The following is a 20,685-nucleotide window of genomic DNA, read 5'->3' as shown; positions in this document are numbered from 1 at the left end:
GCAAATACCTGTATTCATTGCATTCATTTGGAATTAGGCTTTATTCATTTTACCAAATATTGGCCCGGTAAATGTAACGCCTGGCGACTTGTATAATGCATATATTGGCTCCTAATGCGAATATGCATATTAGCACAGTATTAGATATCTTGCATAATATCTACAAGCAAGATCGACGTGTTTAGAAGTTCCTAAAAGTTGTGCATGAACGTGTTTCATAATTATAAAAAGTTGTATAAAATGGAATTTGTTAAAAATCGTATTAGTTCGAATAAAATATGTTTTCGCGGTTTAAAATGTCTTTTCGCGGATTTTATACAAATTTTAAAATGTATATATTTGAAAATGACAAGTTTCAAAATGATTTAAAATTTGAAGGGATAAGTGATAATGGTGCCCTTCTAAGTTCTAATTTCTAATAGATAAAAAGTTGAACCATACACTACAATCCCAGCAAACATTAACAGACGGGTACCGTATGGTTTTTAACTGGGCTTATGGGAACGGGATTTAGAAGGGTTTCTGTTCTGGTTTCCAGACGGGTCCCGTATGGTTGAAAAATTAAGCAAAAATAGTAATATGGGCCGCATGTGGTAATTATAAGGGCTAAGAAAACTGGGATTTTTACGGGTTTCCCATTAGGGACCCATCTGGTGAAAGTGATATGCGGAAAAATCTATGCAATCAGACCATTATCGCCATTTGCAACTTACCTTGTGCAAAAAAAGTTTTTACAATATAACGTATAAATTAAAGTTATAATCGTTTTCTCGTTTTATGTTTTTTATGAAACTCTATATAAAAAGTTGTTATAACTATTTTTGTTTTTTATACATAAACTTTTCTCTTTTTCTTTCTTTAGTAAAAAGTTGAAAATTTTACAAAGTTTTACATGCAATTTGAACAATAAATACTTTAAAGAATTCATTAATATTTACGTTTATGAAAAGTAACGCCACAAGGAAATGCATATAATGTTAAAAAGTTGACGTGAGGGTTTTCATTATTGTCTTACTTCCTTGTGGCATATATTCTTAGAATCATGAATGGTTTTTGAAGACCATTGAACGTTTTTCTGTAAATCCAAAAGTGCAATTTAGTAATATTTTATTCCTATATAAGGGAGATTGCGGAGTATGGATTTTTTCTACTTTCGTTTACATTTTGTAGCAGAGTAACTTACTGTGTAATTTCTGTACTGTGTTACTGAGTAAGATGTTGTATGCAAATGTTGCATTCGATGAAGAAAACAATAGCGATTACGTACCACTTATTTGGTTAGTGAATGCTATGAGTGAAAATGTGTTATCAATAATTTTCTCTAGAAAATCTACAGATTTTTATTGGCCTCGCTGGACAAATATGAAAAAAATAGACTTAGCTAAATCAATATGTCAAGAACCAGAGGTTGGATGGCTTAGGTTTTCAGGAAGAATTTTGTCAACTGCAAGTAGTTTATATAATATTCTCAAAGATAGTAAAGTAATAATTTTAATAATTTTTTATAAATTTATTTAAGCATTTAATCATAATTATTGAAATTTGAAAATGAAATTTTGATACATCAATAATTATCATAAGTACTTTTTAAAATATAGACACAGAATCTGAAGCAAAAGAAAAATGCAGATATGCAGAAGATACCTCAAATGTTGATGAAGTATATCAAAACCAAAAAAGTAGGTATATAAAGTTACATAATTTTAATTTAACATACAAAAGTTGTTTATGTTAGTGTTACTCCGCTTATGTTTATGTAACTGGCTTAAAACTTGTACATTTATGAATCATTAAAATTTAAAAAAAAAAAATAATACTTTTGATATTTTGCCAATCCTTTAGAGATAATCAAGAAAAGCCTTTTGAGAAAAGTGAATAAGATTTTGTTTTAATATTTGTTTTAATAATTGTTATCTATTATAATCTATTACTAATTAAATATTTGTCATTTATAGATTGCATAAAAATTTTTATGTATATTATAGCTTCAATTGTCAAGGTTTTTCTGTAGGAGAAAATTTTAATTTTTTATAATATTTTATAGTATATATATATATATATATATATATATATATATATATATATATATATATATATATATATATATATATATATATATATATATATATATATATATATATATATATATATATATATATATATATCAGTGATATTTAAGTTCTAAATATAATTTCAATTTCCATTTTTACTTCGTTCTTGTAGCATTGATTTAATTTCTAATTTTAATTTTACTTCTTTTGAATCAGTTCTGATGAAATTAATTTCAGTTCAGTTCTTATGATTTTAATCATTTTAGTTCTTATTTCAGTTACTAAATCAGTTCATATTTTACTTCTATTAAATTTTACAGCAATTAGTAGTCCTAACGACATACTTTTTTTGAAAAAATTAAAGTGTAGTCTTGAAGTCTACGAATTTGGGTAACTTGTACTAGTTACATTCATTTAAAAAAAAAATCTTATGGCTCCTTCCTGGGCCTTAAAAAAAGAAAAACTTGCCCCACCCCGGGGTAAGTTGGCGCAAACTATAAAAAAGATTATTAACGTATTAGTGAGTAAAAATGTATAAAAATTATTTATTATTTCTATGAGCTAGTAGCAGTTAGTAGTTTGAATATGAAGCCAAAACAACACCCCACCTTTGTTCCTGGTAACAAAACAACACCCCACCTTGGTTCCTGGTAACAAAATCCCCTAAAAAAATTTTTTTGTAAAAAAATTCAAAAGTATTTTTTTTGTAAAAATAAATTTTTTCAATATTGTTAGAAATAAAAATTTAAAAAAAATTAATTTTATAAAGATATTTTTTGTTTTCCAGCTTCCCCTGTGAAAATTTTGCCAATAAACCCTAAAAGCTTTTCAATAAACTGCCTAAAGATCCTGAAAAACGACAACTACTAAAACAGCCTGACTGATAATAGTAAATCAATTGTGACTGGAATATTTATATTAGTTTTAGTCGTAGGACCCAAGATGAAATGGTCAATTAGGAAAGTTCCCTGAGATTTCTGATACTTTTTGATAAAAGACTCTGCAGATAAACGCAATTCGTCAACTTACCCCTGCTGAAAACTAGCCCCGGTCTCCCCTATCATTATTTCAAGAAATAATGTAATACATAAATTTCAAGAAAAATATTTAAACAATTTTTTAACTTAGTAACCATAGTAACCACCTTAGTAACATCTAAAAAAGGGTAAAAATAGTCATAAAATAGTCATTCAATGATTCAATTGAGTTATAATAAGAAATTGAAAGAAAATATCTGGTTGAATTTAAATTACAAGTTTTTGTTCAGTTTCGTAAAATTCTTATCTCTAATGATTTTTTCATTCGATTGTGGCGACCAACAGTTAAAATTCCACAAAGTGAAAATATCCTTTCTACAAACGCCTGTGATGCTGGGGCGGACAGTAAATCTTCAGCCAAAATTGCAATCTTGCTATACTTGCTTTTGTTTTGTTTCCAAAAGAGCAGGCCGTTACTTGGCAGCGCTTCATCACCGCTTATGTCTACCAAATACCTTGACAGCTGACTTGCAACAGTGAGGTTGTTTTGGTTATAAATTTTTCTTTCTTTTGTAAAGATTTTATTTGACAAGAACTTAAAGCGCTTTATGGCAGCAAATTCACAATCAGATCCATTTGACTCAGCAGCAGCTTATAATTCTTGTTCTACTCCACAAACTTTTATTATATAAATCTTTGCTGCATGGAGCAAGGTGCCCATTTCCGGTGTGAGGATAAAGACAGCAACGGTTGGATCTAACAAATATGCAGCAGACGGAAGAGGATTAAACGTATCTGAGTCCGGCTGCAGAATTGTTTGAAACCGTTGACGTAGATCTCCAAGAAGATTCGCTATCAAAGACTTGCTGGTAGGATATTCTTGTAAATAGCATTCCAAATTGAGTATAGATGGTAGAACCTGTGAAAGAGACTAGGCATCGGTCTGAAGTATATCTGTTTGTACTGCAAAGGGTTCCAAAAGTGAAGAAATGTTTTGAAGACGAACCCATTCATATGCTTTGAATGTGTCGATTCTTAAATTTAAGTAAACCGTCTGAAATTAAAGTTTACTAATAACAATTGTAATAACTAATAATTATCATTGATATACGTCTCTTTTTTCCATACTGTTGCAATGTGATTTAAAAGGCAGGGTAAAGTATTTCCGTGTTATTAGTAAACCTAATTTAAAGACTATATACCCTGTCTTGTTTTTTAATGATAATGACTAATGAACTTCTTACAATTTATAACCATTTTCGTTTTTTTAGTTTATATAAGGTAAGACGCAATTTTGTAGACTTAATAAAATTCCGAAAATAATTTATACACACTAATAACATAAATAATAAAATAATATGTACCAATTTCTATAAGAACTTCATTCACCGATGTCTTTATTTTAAACAGCCGGTCAATCATCTGATATGTACTGTTCCATTTTGAGGTGCAGTCAGTTATCACAGACTTCCCACACTTGTCAATAAGTTTCTCAATTGCCACACTTGATTTCCTAATTCTTGATACAACTTGTCTCGTTTCTAAGGTGGTTGCACTATAATGTTCATAAACTGGTTTTATGAGAAGCTGGAGTGTGTGAGCCATACAGGGCATTCGACGATATGGAATATGATCTGGCAGAAATAAATCAGTTTGTTCTGACTGAGACTGGATCTCTTCCTCATCAGTTTCATGTTCAGACTCGTCAGATTCAAACTCATAAGATTCAGATTCGTCAGATTTTTTGGCTGCATACACTTCCTGTAAGAGCCTGATGGCTTAAATCATATTAGACCCGTTGTCTGAAACAATCAACATAACTTGATTTTCTCTAATACCCCACTGGTCAAGACATTTCTTTAAACATTCAGCAAGCATCTCACCTGTGTGGGGATGTTGGAGTTCTATCAAATTTAGGAAAGCATGTCGTGCTTTATCAATGGTGGTGTCATAGAAACAAGCAGATATTCCAAGGAACGATGCTGTGAGACGCTTCTTCGTCCAACCATCAAGACAAATTGTTACTTTGCGTGTACGATTCATCAAGTCTTTCAGTTGTGCAGATTGTAGAAGAAAACGCTCGTTTATCCGCTTGTTCAATGTTGCAGACCCTGCAATATAAAATTTAAATCAGTTAAAATTTAATGCACATCAGTTTGTGTTTTTAGTTACTATAGTGTTACATTAATGATACTATAATTACAGGCAAACATTTAAAAATTGTTTGGCATTGAATGAATTTAAAACAATAATTTAAAAATTTAGTTGTGTTAATTATAACCTGGCAATTTAAATTTTGGGTCAAAAGTTTTTATCATCTTTCAAAACGACGGCTGATCTAGCAATACCATTGGATAGCTGGTATTAACAATCATTTCAATCACGCTATCCTGACGCAATTGATATTCATTTGATTCCGTTGGCCACGCGGTGATTCGGTGTTCAAAGCACTCTCTTATTGTCTGAGTTTTTGTCTTTCCACTATTTCGGGAAGATATAGAATTGCTGTCATCAATTTTACGTTTCAAAAATATTTTTTCTGCATTTCGTTTTTTCTTTTCATCCGCGTAACATTTGTGTGTGTCTTTATGTATTCTCTGAATGTGCGCCACCAAGTTACTGGAATTTTTTCCGGCAAGAGATGCGCCACATACGCTCTCATTAATTATGTCCTGTACTAGACACGTGGATTTGTCATTTTTTTCATCGTAAACGAAGAATTTCCATACAAGACTGTCACGCTTCCTACCAGCCAACAACCTTGATAAACTCATTATTCTGTTATTAATTTGCAACTCTTAAGAATCTTTAGATGTTTATTTTATTTTACAACAAAAGATTGAACGCATTGAATTTATACTTAACGTAATGACAAGCACGTTTTGTGGTCCATTGATACATTCTATAATCATTCCAAATATCATCGTTATGGTCAAACATGTGCGCCAATTTTAAAGCAAGTATGCAAAATTTGTAAATTAATTGTCAAAAAAAACTAATTAGTGTATCGAAATTTCTTTTAATATTCAATAATTTTCGTTCGGTAATAATTCCTAATTCTATTCCTATTTTCGTTTTTTGATGGTTATATTCAATTCTATTTCAGTTTTCGTTCTTCAGATATATCCTAATTTTAAATTTTTATTCACATTAACGAAATCAATTATTTTTACTTCTAATTTTACTTCACGTTAATGAAAATATCACTGATATATATATATATATATATATATATATATATATATATATATATATATATATGAAATATCAAAGGGAATAGATAGATATCTAGACTTAGAAAATGTCAGAATTAAGCAAGCTCTACGTATGTATAGTGTTCAAGGGGAATAAAAAATCTATCCGATTTAATAAAAGTCTGACTTATTAAGGGTTCAACTTAACATATATATATATATATATATATATATATATATATATATATATATATATATATATATATATATATATATATATATATATATATATATATATATATATATATATATATATCGTTTGATGTAGTGTTGTATTGAAATAATACAATGCTCTTGTTCGTTGAAAAGTGCTCGATGTTTAGGAAATTTATTTTGATTATATATAAATTTCAAAACAGAGCGATTTATAATTATAATTAAAAACGATAAAGAAAAACTTTTATTATGGAACTTTAAGTTTCATGCCTAACGGCAATCATCAGCCATATATTACAAAATTAAACGTTAAAATTACATTTATAATTACGGTGGCGTGAGTTCTAATGACTCCATGGAAACAAAATCTTAAAAATATAATGTGACGTAAAGTGAAGTGAAGTGAACCAGGATCAATCTTCGGTATCAAATGAGGAAATAAGGAACTTGTTCTTGTGCCTGCACTTCGAGACCATTTCACTCCTTGTATTAAGTAGGTTATCTCCTTTGTACATCAAAATTTGAAACTTCTCGTTCAAACAAAGGTTACAAACTCTTGATGCTGGGTTGTATGGTTTGCATTTTTTAATAATTTTCCATCTGATAAAAGGTGTGAAGTTTTTTTCTTTTAATTTCCATACCTACTTTGACAGCTCTGTATCGTTCTTGTACCTAACTGCATTAAAGGATTTTAAGTGGTTAGCATACCGAGCTTTGAAAGATGTTTCGTTAAGTCCTATATACACTCTTTCTTTATATTCCGGATTGTTCGAATATTCGGTGGTCTGATAAACGATGTTGTTGGAAAGGCAACGGTTGTTCATTGGACATTTCGATTTGTCAGTGCAGTTGCATTTTATTTCATTAGTTTTTGCCTCATCTTGCAAAATGTTTTTGTTGTGAGAGTTAATAATGGATTTTATATTTGGCATGCAAGAATAACTAATTTTGATTGTGTTTCTGTTAAATATTTTACGAAGCCTGTGGTTAACTGGGAAGTGGAGGTCGATGAGGTTCAAAAAACATTTACCTATTTTTGTAACAACATTTGCACTGAAAGGAGGATTATACCAAATTATCTTACGTTTATGGTTGCCGTTTGTTGATTTTATACTTGGATGGTACGCAAGTTCACAATTGTAACCCGATTTTTTCAGGGCTTCCTGATAAGGAGGAATACTTTCTTTAAAAATAGCTTCACTTGACGATGCTGCTGATAATCTTAATTCAATAGTTTTAGGAATACTTTTTATTACACTCGGTGGATGATTAGAACTAGTATTTATATAATTCAGTATATCATCTGGTTTGCGATATGGTTGAAAAGAACCATCGTTAAGATTTAGTGTTAGATCGAGATAGTTGACTATTTTCAAATTGCATTTAATAGAGATAAGAAGATTGTTATTTTTAAAAATTTTTACAAAATGTTTCTTTATTCTCTCCATTTCCTGACCACTTTTGTTCCTAAAGATAGCTAATCCATCATCTCGATATATACCGAAAGTGCTTTTTTCATAAAACTGCGAGATTTGATGCAAAATAAAAATTCCCACTAATTCGCAAATCTCCGCGCCATCATAGGCCCCCATGGTGACGTCAAATAATCCCCCCTTTTTCTTAATCCAAGCAGTTCCATTGCTAAATAATATGGATTTCCTTGCATGGTGTATAAATCTCTTTTGTTCGCTATTTATTGTTAGATGTTGCTCTGCAAAAGTTATTGCGCTTTTTAGTAGGTTTTCATTAATTGATGGATAAAAATCATTAACATCAAAGACTAAGAACTTACAGAATTGCTTTTCATTTATGGTTTGAAACCAATGTATAACATTTTGAGTGTTTTGCCAATGGTTCAAAAGTAGTTTCTTTCTTAGCTCGGAATTGATGTTGGATAAAATAGATTTTGAAATTCTTCCAATCTCATTTTTAGCAGGATTAATAAGTTTAACAGTTGGATTATCTAGGAAGTTCTCTTTATGGTCTTTTAGGGTTATGAAACAATCTGCAGTACCGTTAATTTCGATTTTATTGTATACATCATGGTTAATTAGTATTTGTTTACCTTGTTTATTTACTTGATCTTTGAGTTTAGTTGATCTTGAGTTTAGGTCCGCCTTTTTATACGTGGAAGTAATTGCATTAGTAAGGAGATGATTGTATTGTTCTTTGGGTAGTTTGTACATGTTTGATGTTTTGTCGGCTAGAGTTAAAGTTTTTTTCGAGGTTCGTATAGATTTTATATCGTTTGCTATTTTTTCATGAAAAACGTTGTTGATTTTCCGAAACTTGATAGTTTTAACAAGATTAATTAAATCATTTTCGAAAGCACACATTTCCTTAATTTGCGGAGGACATTTAGAAGAATTAATACCGTAGTTAACGTAATCGAGAGAATCTTTTTCATTCGATTGTTTATTAATGAAAAAAAGCGCTTTCCACCTCATTCTTTTAATTAGTGTTTCGGTCTTTGCCAATAATTGTAAAATATAATCTTTCTCTGATGGTATTGAGATATTTTTAATTGAGTATTGCAAGTTTAATTTCTCCATCTTGTGGACGAATTCGAGTAGAGTGCTCAACTGGTGGAGCGTTTATATCGTTTGATGTAGTGTTATATTGAAATAATACAATGCTCTTGTTCGTTGAAAAGTGCTCGATGTTTAGGAAATTTATTTTGATTATATGTAAATTTCAAAACAGAGCGATTTATAATTATAATTAAAAACGATAAAGAAAAACTTTTATTATGGAACTTTAAGTTTCATGCCTAACGGCAATCATCAGCCATATATTACAAAATTAAACGTTAAAATTACATTTATAATTATGGTGGCGTGAGTTCTAATGACTCCATGGAAACAAAATCTTAAAAGTATAATGTGACGTAAACATAAAGTGAAGTGAAGTGAACCAGGATCAATCTTCGGTATCAAATGAGGAAATAAAGAAAAAAACTTCACACCTTTTATCAGATGGAAAATTATTAAAAAATGCAAACCATACAACCCAGCATCAAGAGTTTGTAACCTTTGTTTGAACGAGAAGTTTCAAATTTTGATGTACAAAGGAGATAACCTACTTAATACAAGGAGTGAAATGGTCTCGAAGTGCAGGCACAAGAACAAGTTCCTTATTTCCTCATTTGATACCGAAGATTGATCCTGGTTCACTTCACGTCACTTTACGTCACATTATATTTTTAAGATTTTGTTTCCATGGAGTCATTAGAACTCACGCCACCGTAATTATAAATGTAATTTTAACGTTTAATTTTGTAATATATGGCTGATGATTGCCGTTAGGCATGAAACTTAAAGTTCCATAATAAAAGTTTTTCTTTATCGTTTTTAATTATAATTATATATATATATATATATATATATATATATATATATATATATATATATATATATATATATATATATATATATATATATATATATATATGTAATTGAGTTAAGTTGGCGCTATTTATATATATATATATAAATAATTGAGTTAAGTTGGAGTTAAGTTTGAAATTTCGTTGCGGAAAGTGCTGAAATGTTCAATGACGTTGCGTAGATAATTTTATTTGTTTTTAATAGTAAAAAACAAAAAAAACAGTTATAATGTGTTTGCGGTTTTTTACGACAATTTTTGAGACATAAGGCTGGGTGAATAAAAACGAGCAATTGCTTTTACTCAGTAATTAGTCAGCTTTACGTGAATAAAAACTTCAACAACTTTTCTTAAGTTTTTATTCACATAAAATTGAGCAATTATTGAGTAAATTACTTACCTTTACGCAAATAAAAATGAGGAAAACTACTGAAGTTTTTATTCACACTAGCAAAAAGCAACCCGTAATACGGGTTATAGTCGGTCTGTTACTTAACAGACGGACCATATTAATAGTGGCAGTTTTCCACAATTTAAAGTTGCAAAACCTTAACTATACCCTTTTAGAAAAATGCCTTCAAATTGACAAAATTAAACCATCTGTAAAATTAAAATAATAAGTATGCGGATGTAAAATAATTTACCAATTATTCAACATTATTTAAGTAATTTACAACTGACGTAAGTCACATCAGTGTAAGGCAGAACCATTTTCCTCGACATTACTAAGTTCAACACAATATGTTTTTGGTTACTAACACAAAATAATAACACTTTATCATGCTTTAAATTGACGAAAAAGTAAGGCTATATTCTTGTTATATTTTTTATAACATGAATTTTAATAAGATTAATATTAAGCAAACGTTAATTATACATGAATTATTAATTTTTTGGTATCCCCTTGATACATGTTTCTTTAAAAAAGGAAATTGTCTTTAAAACGTTAAATGCACACAACTAAATAAATTAAAAATAACTGAACATTTGACCATCACTATTTGTGGCACTAATCTGACCATTTTTATATATGGCCTCTTTGTTTCAGTTTTTAATAAACGGTAATTTGCTACCATTTACTAAAAATTCCTTTTGTTACTCGAAATTTAATTCTCTTAAATATTTTGACACTAATAAAGGACCTCCCTTCCCCGTTTTTGCCTTAATGGTGGTTAGGAGAATAGTTATTTTTATTAAGAGTAGTCAAGTTTTTGATGAAGACCTTTTACCAGAATAATGAAATGTAAAACAATGATTTACGTGTAAAAGAAACCTGATTACCTTTTATTGTAAATTTTGGTCAGTTAAAATGATATAAATGTATGCAATTAGTGCAATTTTTTAAAAAAAATTGCACTAATTGCATACATTTATATCATTTTAACTGACCAAAATTTACAATAAAAGGTAATCAGGTTTCTTTTTATAAATCGTATAAATGCATCAATCGTAAATCCTAAAGAAAAAAAAAAAAAAGGAATTATGATACTATAATTACAACAACAAAAAAAACAAACAAAAATAAAACACCACATAAAAACTGAAAATCGATTTACCTATTTATAGTAACCCATTTTGACATGGCAGTTAATATAAACATTTATCGAAAATGTAACAATAAAATCTGTTTCGAAGTACAAAAGGAAGGATTAACAATACTATAAAAAAAAAAAAAAAAAAAAAAAAAATTAAGATACAAATTGCATTTTTAGCATAATGTTGTCTTGGCTTTCAGTAAATAAATAAAAGCAGTAAGTTCCAATGATGAAACTACCTATTATTCATTTTTTACAATAGTCACCAACATGAAGGTGTCTATTGTTAAAAATGAATACCAACAAAACATCACAACAATAACACATAACAATAGAATATTTACATCCTTGATCCTAAAATCTAGTGAAGATAACAAAGCAAATTAAAATATGAAAGGCAAAATTAGAAAACCAATTTAAAGTTAACTACATTTATCTTTTTACTAAACATATAAATACATAAAAGAATATTTGTTTTTATGTTCAATATTAGTTATTCAATTACTTCAAATTTAGGACATGAAAACACCCTAGATTTAAAGATCAAGGTTGCATACTCTCATTCACATTACGCTAAACATTAACAGACATTATTATGTGTTTTGAGAATAATTAAAAAAGGCTAGACAACACAACCTAGCCCCAAAGCAGTTACTCCGCCTGGCACTAAATGCTGCCAAGTCACAACTCTGCTATAAGTACATCGCTTGGCTGGCAAGGTTATCAATCTTGCTCAACATAATGCCAAATCACACCACTTTGAAAACATGGAAACAGCATAATTTAAACATATATACAACTATAAACAAATATGGTTTCATATAACACATTTGATTAATAATCTTTTCAATTTGATGAAGAGTAGCTTGTTCAGCTATTAGAAGTGGGACTGAGTGGTGAATGAAATCTTCCATCATAAAAAAATTGTATGTATTCCAGAGATTCCAGGATTGTCAGGTTCACAAAAGGTCAAAATAATTGAAAACAACTGTCTAATTTACTTTGGCGTACGTGTTAAAACCGCCTCAGAAGGAGTATTCTGCCATTCAGTGTCATCTAACAACAATTCTTTTAAAACACATGCTTCACGAAACGTTTCAAGGACAATACCATTAACAGTACGCACATCCTCCCAAGATGTTGCTCCTTTTGCTTGCAAAAGTAACAGTTTTAGAAAAAACAATTCTCCAGTTGGATTAACTTTATACATTCTTACTATCACCTTATTACCACCCCTTTGTCTAACCTTCCATTTACAATGTTTATCATCAAATATAAAGTGATAAGGAATGTCTACATAAGAATAGCAATGTGCTCTTTCATTTTCAGTATTTAACTTAAACCATGCTGTTAGGTGCGTATCATGTTGAGCTGCACAATCTAAAGCCATTTGTTCTGCTCCTTCTCTAAAATACAATAATTAATTTTCAGGTAGATGTTTACCAAGTCACAGCACTTTGAAAACACAGAAACAACATAATATAAGCATATGTACCAACTATAAACACAATAAATGTGTTTAAATATGTATATAAGGTTAAATATATTCCTTATATACATATTTAAAACACATTTTTAAAACAATTATATAACACATATTAACACATACACAAAGAGTAAAAAAACACTTTACATTATTATAAAAACATTATTATAAAAACACATTGATAAAACAACTATAAAGCACTTATTACCACATACAGATACATATCAAAAAAGCATATATGCAAACAATAAAAGTGTGCAAACAAAAATTTTAAAAATGATGCGAGAAAATTTAAAAAGATACAAAATATATATTTACAAACAATACTCTTTACCTTATTTTTTTTCTTCATAAGAACTGTAATCCTCATAACAAAATTTAACCTTTTCATACAATAACATGTGACATGCCATGTCAGTGTTGGCACAAAAGTTTAACTTACTTTTCTAAATTTTCTAAAAAAGAACAAAAATAGTTAATAGCATCACAGAAATTTCAATGTAGTAATAACCATTTTATGGAAATAGCATTAGTATAACTTTAAATAACATACATACCCCTATTTTCCTGCTAAAAAATAAGATAATAAAAACAAAACTGCAAAAAGAAAAACTAAAACAAACAAAATATAAACGATTTAAAAAATTAAAATCCTTTCTACTTTATCTAATAAAAATTGAAATCCTTTCTACTTTATCTAATTAAAATTTAAATCCTTTCTACTTTATGTAATAAAAATGTATATATAACTATTTTATATACTTACTTCAATTATAAGATGATCTTAGCGATTATTAATCTTCATATGATTCTTTATGTAATATATCTAAACTAATAATTAAATTCCAAAAGGAAGAAAGTTTTAACTCGCTTCATGGATCTTTCTCCAATGGCCGCGTGCATTTAAAGAACGCGCTCTTTAAAAGCCTAGCAACTAATGACGAAACGACGACATTAAACATTAAACATTAATTTTTGTAGGAATTATATTATGATAAAGCTGACCATTTACTGAGTAAAAGCAATTGCTCATTTTTATTCAACCGGCCTATATTTTTGGAAAGCTATTCAATATAAATGAACGAGAAAATTCGTATGGAAGGGTTTTGTTGCGAGAGAAGATAATTGTCATTTTATTGATGTGTAAGAATTTTTTTTTATAATGAGATCACATCTTTCTACCACAATCATTTTTTCTTTATTTTCATAGATTATAGCTCAACCAGACTTTGCAAGTCTTAACTATAAAGCTGTTTTCCTTTAATAACCCAAACTTTGGAGATCTTACCTCATATGATTTAGAGTTTTAAATACTTTAACTATAGTCTCACCAGTTTTATCTTTCAGAAGTGTTAACCAGCCATATGTTGAAGATATATCAATAACAGCTAGCAAGTGTTTTAAGCATTTTTTAAATTTGTAGAATAATTGCATAATCAATAATATAATCAGTCCGTATTTCATCAATACCATTAGCAATAACTTTTCTTTTAGCATGCTTTCTTTCCACTTGTTTATGTAATTCTTAAGTCAATACCAAACTCTTCTTTTGGAGGTAGTTCAGTTTCATTTAATTTTTCGATGCTTGCCATATATTCATATGGATATTCACCTTTTAGTAAAGTAAATCTAGGTATTTGGACTGCAAAACTTTCGAAAGATTTTTAATATTGTTTTTATAAAGGTTTTGTACTAAGTTAGCCAAACAAGGTCACAGAAATTTAAATCTTTCAATAAATCTTATTTTTTATTTTCTTTTTATCGTCTATTTTTAAATAATTTGAAAGAAATCTATACTTTTCATCATTCTTTGATAAGCACTTAAATCACCTTTAGTTTAAACAGAATTTTAATCAATAAATGATTGTCATGTCATATAAGGTTGTGAAAGACGAATGGGATGAATTTTAGCTCCTCTAAGATGAGACTGCAAAAGTTGTGTGTTGCTCCTATATATTTATCATTATGGTGACAATTATCTCATACTTTTTATTTATCCTTATATCAGTCACCTTTACGAAACAGCCAACCGTATTCTTTAAGTATTTTTTTCATTCTTCGTTCCAATATATTTATGATGAATTTTTTCTTATTCATCAATCTGCTTAAATTTACCTATACATTTCCGAAACTATTTTGCCTTTTCAAAGTCATCAATACACTGGTTTACAAAATCTGCCTTGAGACCCTTGGCTTATCGAAAAAATAAAGCTAAATAATGAAAGAAAAAAAAGTGAATACAAAGAAAAACCTAGATCCTCTGCCTAACTTTAGCAGCTAAAAAATCAAGCTCGTACAACTGGCCCACCACATTGGTCTAACCACATTGGATGCACCAAGTTATCGGATGAGCTTAACGATACAACTCCTGATCTAAGCCATTTGGCCAAAAGTGATTTTTTTTTTATATACGAAGCGTGCATTTTGCGCATATACGGTAAATTAAGGCGAACATGAATTCAGAGTCAATTGTAATATTGTGAGACTTGTGAAATATTTCTTAGTTACTATGCGCAAAATGTCAGTGATAGTATTACATTATTTTTTATATATGTATACATACATACATACATACATTCATACATACATACATACATACATACATACATACATACATACATACATACATACATACATACATACATACATACATACATACATACATACATACATACATACATACATACATACATACATACATACATACATACATACATATATATATATATATATATATATATATCAAGACGTTTTTTGCACGGTAGGGCTGAAGATCTCAATGCTCACTTAGTATTGCTATGACTGTTATTGGAAGAGATTGTCTTGCAGGCGGCGCAGGAGTTTGCTGTCCATCAAATATCGTGTTACACATCTTTTTGGTAGCTAAATATTGGTATTACATTTTCCAATGCATATTTTACTTTGTTGCATTTTCAGATTCTCCAATGGCTTCATATCCGTCAAAATATTGAAGATGCTATAATAAGGCCTACTCTTTTTTGCTTTCTATATGGAGGCTTTATAAAAGTTGTGCTGAACAATCATACCCCTCCTCAGAATCGCCTAGTTTCACTATTTTTACTAAAAAATTAGTGATCAGGACAAGTCTTGGGCGCCAAGCTTCTGTGTTAAACCTCACATCTGAGATGTGCTGAAAGATAATAATTTCAAGGAGCTTCTTAACATAAAGGAACTGAAAGCGCGGAAAGCATTCATGTCAGTCTGCTGTGACTTCCTTGGTATTACACTCGTATCTGATTACCATGCCTGTATTGAGAAGTTGCTAAAGCCTTACCAGGATATAGGATGCCGAATATCATTCTAGATTAAATAAATCTATTCTAATTTAACTTCTTCCTGCCAAACATTGGAGCAGTGAGAGATGAGTATGGATATAGATCCCGCCAAGGGTGTACGACTCACGGATTTTAGAGAAATTCGGTCAACGGGATTTTTGGGATGCCTAGTACAGCCAGATTTGTAAACAATCATACTTTTAAAAAGACAAAACTTCAAGTTTTATCTACTTAAAAAGCAAATGCTTCGTTTCAACAGCGCTGATAGAGCTGAAATATAATGCAAGCTTAATAGTATATTATTAGCTTTTTATACTATTACGTTTGTTATTTATTTGAATAAAAAAGTGGCATTATATTTAATGTAAACGTAAGTAATAATTATGTTTTTCCTATTTATTTAAAAAAGAACTACATAATTAACTTATTAATTTTATTGAATTATGCATTACTGTTTCTGATATGCACATCTTAATTCTTAACTGCCCTCTGCAATATGCTAGTAGGTTTGTAACATAACTGTATGATACTAACATAAGTGATTTCAATTAAGTATAATAACTACTTATGACGAACACGAGCCATTTTTTTAGAGCATTTTTTGTAACGTGGAGCTATGTTGTGATTGTAAAACTTGACATAATAATAAATCTGCATTTCAACAAAATTGTGGATTAGTTTTTTTTCCAAATGCGATGCATGTTCAGGATGAAGATTATAAATGAAAGTAAATTTGCAGTCATTCTTGATTGCTTCAATTCCTGCAAGATACTTGTATGCAGATATTTTCTTAATGTACGTAAGAAAAATGGCTTCCATAGTTTCTACAGATTTATACAAAAAAGAACTTGGTTGTAAATAATTGATTCCTCCATCACAATTCTTGATACTGACAAACTCTTCATAAGATTACCAGAGATTTCAGAAGGTGGCTGAGACATGATGTTTCTGCATTACTGACAGAAAGAAACTTTTTGGATTAGCCAACCAGCAAGATAACACAGAATCGGTTCTATAGTTTCAGAATATATTTTTAAAACCAAACACTGAATTTGGATAGGAGGATTTACATTACATATGTGTGCTAATTTTGTTTCATTGAATAGTGAGCTATTCACAACATTACTTAGGTCGTTAGGAAAGTTCATAGAACTCCCCTCTTAAAAAAAAAAGAAGAGTTTTTTTTAATTTTAGTTTATCAAATGTTCAAAATAATGTCCATCGTTATCTATACAAAGTTGCATCCTTTCAAGCCATTTGTCAAACGTTTTTTTATACTCTTCTTTGGGTATACTTTGAAGTAGCTTCGTTATGCGAGTTTTTTGACTTTCGACGTCAGTATCGTCATCAAGATTTTTTTTTATCAAGTCAAATAGCCAATAATCGGCTGGAGCTGAGTCTGGTGAGTATGGTGGGTGACGAAGTATTGTGATTCCAGCTTGGTTTACACAATTGTGACGGCTTGAGTCACATGGGGTCGAGTGTTATCATGGAGAAATTTGAAATTTTGAGTGCCTGTTTTAGGTCTTTGCTTATTTATTTCGCATATAAGAGGTTTCAAACAATTTTTTATATAATATTTGCTAGTAGAGGTGTCTCCCTTTTCAACATAACCCAAATGAACAACACCTGTTGTTTTGAAGAAGATGTAGAACATGTTTTTCGGCTGAAACCTGTCGCATCTTACTACAGTTCTTGGACTTTCACCTTCACTGACCCAACTAGCGTTAGCCGACTTGTGTCCAACTTGTCTCAAATAAAACCACGATTAATCCCCTGTAATAATATCATATAGTCTCCATGGGCCGTTTCTGAAAAGGGCTAAATTTTCCTTACATGCCTCAACTCTATTCTTGCGATTTTGATCGGTTTACTCGTTTTTTTGAGTGCGTTGTGAATGATTTCGTTGATTGTAAAGCGATTAATCGATGTCAGGGCTTCAATTATATCATGTGTTGCATGAGGATTTTCTTCAATAATGGCTCGCACACGTTCAATATTCTCAGCTGTATACGTGGTTTGAGGGTGCCCTGAGCGAGGATCATCTTCGAGACTCTCTCTACCATCTTTAAATAAAGTAGCCCACTTGCCAACTGTATCATATTTTGGAGCTTGGTCACCATGAACTAAAACCAACTCATCGGTTATGGCTTGTACTGAAACTCCAAGTAGAGCACGGGTTTTAATGTATGCTCGATATTCAAATTTTTCCATTTTTAAATTTTTTCTTGAAAACGTGTATAGTAAAATTTAAATAACTTTTTTAATAAACATTCAAAATGTTTCAACAAGTACTTAAAATGTTCATAATTAAACACAGTTTAAAATGATATATAAATATTTAATTATTTCCTATCTCATTGTATCTTTATAGATGAAGTTCTACGAACCTTCCTAACGACCTAAATACTTTTTTCATTAACTAGGATAACACATGTTTCTAAAGTTATTGCAATTGTGAAATCTGATTTTGAAACACAATTTGTGTTTGACTTTGTTTGCTCAGTACATAAAAGAACCAAAGCGTTTTGGTATGCAGATTTAAACTATTTTGATGTTGGTCTGTCATTCCAACCGCCTTTACTTCGTATTATTGAGAAAAAATCTTCAATGCAGTCAATGATTAAAACGGGATGTGCAAATAAATTGAAAACCTTCTGTAAGAAGCTCTCTGGATTATAATATAATGTAGTTTATTGTTGTTATTATTCCCCTAAGGCTGGAAATACCAGTCTGGCTCCAAGCTTTTTCAAAATGCCATGTTGAAATCCAATTTTATGATTTTTTCCAAGTTTTTTATATTTTATATGTTGCTTGATTATATATTTATATTTTATATTATATAAATATTATATATATATTTTATAGCCTATATGTTGCTTGATATAATCTATATGTTGCTTGATTGACATCACATGAAATACAAGACAACAATTGCGATCATGGAAATTCATATAATCCACTCGCATTTTGAGAAATGCTAAAACTTTTGCAGAAAATCCAGGCTGTAATTTTACAAATGCTTTTAACAAGAAAATATGAAGTGTTGTCTTACTTAGCAAAGTGAAAAATTCTCTCAAGCAGCGAAATGGCTGTGGACTATGATACATAATCCGTAGCGAAAGCAGTTTATCATGAATCTCTTTTCTTGTTTTGTTTGTTTGTTCATTCTAAGTTGACTCTCAAAAAAATTCACTTGGTCTTTGGACAGGTATCTCTTTGCAAGTTTACTAATATGCTCAATTGATCCATTGCACTTTTTATTATTCACTTTTAAAAACAATATTTTTTTGTTTAACCGATAAATTTTCTCACGGTTTAAGTGTACAGGTAAAAGGACCTCAGAATGCAGTGGGACCTCAGAATGTCAGGTTTGAATTAAACCAACATAGAACGCGATTTTTTTAATTAAATTCTAAAAGCGTTGAACAATCTAATTAATGAATATAATGTTAAGTTATAAACAAAAAAATACTACATATAATCCTTACAAAATAATCTAAATTGCGAAGACGTTGAAAATAGTCTAAAAGCAATAAACTTATTTTTTTAAAATGATTTTAAATATTTCAATCTCTTCTGAAAATAAGTTTGCAGAACCTTATCAGAAATGTTGCCTTAAGACTCCAAAAACAATGCTAAAAAGATGCGTGCGCAGAATAAAAAGATGCGTGCGCAGAATAAAAAGATGCGTGCGCAGAATAAAAAGATGCGTGCGCAGAATAAAAAGATGCGTGCGCAGAATAAAAAAATGCGTGCGCAGAATTATATGCTTATAAAGACTTAACATTTGTGTATGGCTAGGGGCGATAGTTCAAAACAACTTATTTACACAAAATTGTTTTACAGCTCTGAAAATCTATTAACATTTGTGTATGGCTAGGGGCGATAGTTCAAAACAACTTATTTACACAAAATTGTTTTACAGCTCTGAAAATCTATTAAAACACAAAATTAAAAAGTATCTAAAAAATTCATCAATTTATCTTTGAAGTAAAAACCTCGCACCTCCTAAGGTATTAAAAATCATTTTTTATATATAATTATCGTATATAAATTGATAAATCACAAGCATCTCTGAAAATCAAAATACAGGGGCAGGGGCATGGGCATGATTTTGTGGTGTTCGAAACGATCCCCTTAATCCCTCCTAGGGTATGGTTCCTAAAAGCACTTTTCAATTTTTTATTTGTTTTATATTATACTGAATCGAAATTCATCGATAGATTTCAAATTACATCAAAAAAAATTTTATAAACTTTGACCAATTTTACAAATTTTGAAATAATTTGTAAAAAAAAAAAAAATTTACCTCGCTTACCCAAATCTAAAAACACATAAAAAGAAAAATACGCAGAATGCAATATCTCAAGATAGGGTCATTTATTTGCTCCAAAACTTTACAATAACATAGGTCCCATATTGATATAGGAGTTGTACTAGAATCATCTACTGTATGCGTATAGTTTAGGAGAAAAGGCAACTTTATCATATTGAATCAGCTGCGGGTGCCAGGTGGAGGATATCAGGCATTATTTCATGAACT

The 20,685-nt window shown here is 29.8% G+C and overlaps 3 protein-coding genes and 1 pseudogene across 5 annotated transcripts; 1 reads left to right on the top strand and 3 right to left on the bottom strand.

Moving 5' to 3' along the window:
* Positions 1–542: 542 nt before the first annotated feature.
* On the top strand, positions 543–1,861 carry LOC149893432 (uncharacterized). 2 transcript variants are annotated; one of them, XM_090075647.1, is made up of 2 exons: positions 543–1,450; positions 1,599–1,861. In XM_090075647.1, exons 1-2 carry the CDS (start codon positions 1,216–1,218, stop codon positions 1,733–1,735), a joined length of 372 nt encoding a protein of 123 aa, XP_089931773.1. In that variant the 5' UTR covers positions 543–1,215; the 3' UTR covers positions 1,736–1,861. The 2 variants fall into 2 exon arrangements, with proteins under 2 accessions (XP_089931773.1, XP_089931777.1); XM_090075651.1 differs by having other exon boundaries at positions 543–1,482.
* A 1,453-nt stretch (positions 1,862–3,314) lies between these two features.
* Positions 3,315–6,102, bottom strand: LOC145182640 (uncharacterized; annotated as a pseudogene).
* Positions 6,103–11,237: 5,135 nt separating this feature from the next.
* On the bottom strand, positions 11,238–13,754 carry LOC149893431 (uncharacterized). Of its 2 annotated transcripts, XR_016456501.1 has the most exons (5): positions 13,610–13,754; positions 13,178–13,298; positions 11,994–12,763; positions 11,379–11,480; positions 11,238–11,278 (listed from the first exon to the last, which is right to left on the bottom strand). XR_016456501.1 is itself a non-coding variant. In XM_090100775.1 (3 exons), exon 3 carries the CDS (start codon positions 12,745–12,747, stop codon positions 12,355–12,357), a length of 393 nt encoding a protein of 130 aa, XP_089956901.1. In that variant the 5' UTR covers positions 12,748–12,763; positions 13,178–13,298; positions 13,610–13,754; the 3' UTR covers positions 11,845–12,354. The 2 variants fall into 2 exon arrangements, 1 of the variants encoding a protein (XP_089956901.1); XM_090100775.1 differs by lacking the exons at positions 11,238–11,278; positions 11,379–11,480 and having other exon boundaries at positions 11,845–12,763.
* A 3,829-nt stretch (positions 13,755–17,583) lies between these two features.
* LOC149893430 (histone-lysine N-methyltransferase SETMAR-like) lies at positions 17,584–18,353 on the bottom strand. The gene is made up of 2 exons (XM_090101201.1): positions 17,980–18,353; positions 17,584–17,890 (listed from the first exon to the last, which is right to left on the bottom strand). Exons 1-2 carry the CDS (start codon positions 18,351–18,353, stop codon positions 17,584–17,586), a joined length of 681 nt encoding a protein of 226 aa, XP_089957327.1.
* Positions 18,354–20,685: the final 2,332 nt, after the last annotated feature.

This window comes from Hydra viridissima, unplaced genomic scaffold (assembly GCF_058129835.1).
Source record: "Hydra viridissima isolate aposymbiotic clone 2 unplaced genomic scaffold, HvirCarnegie_v1 scaffold_1, whole genome shotgun sequence".
Taxonomy (NCBI): Eukaryota; Metazoa; Cnidaria; class Hydrozoa; order Anthoathecata; family Hydridae; genus Hydra; species Hydra viridissima.
This window is presented reverse-complemented; position numbering and strand designations above follow the sequence as displayed.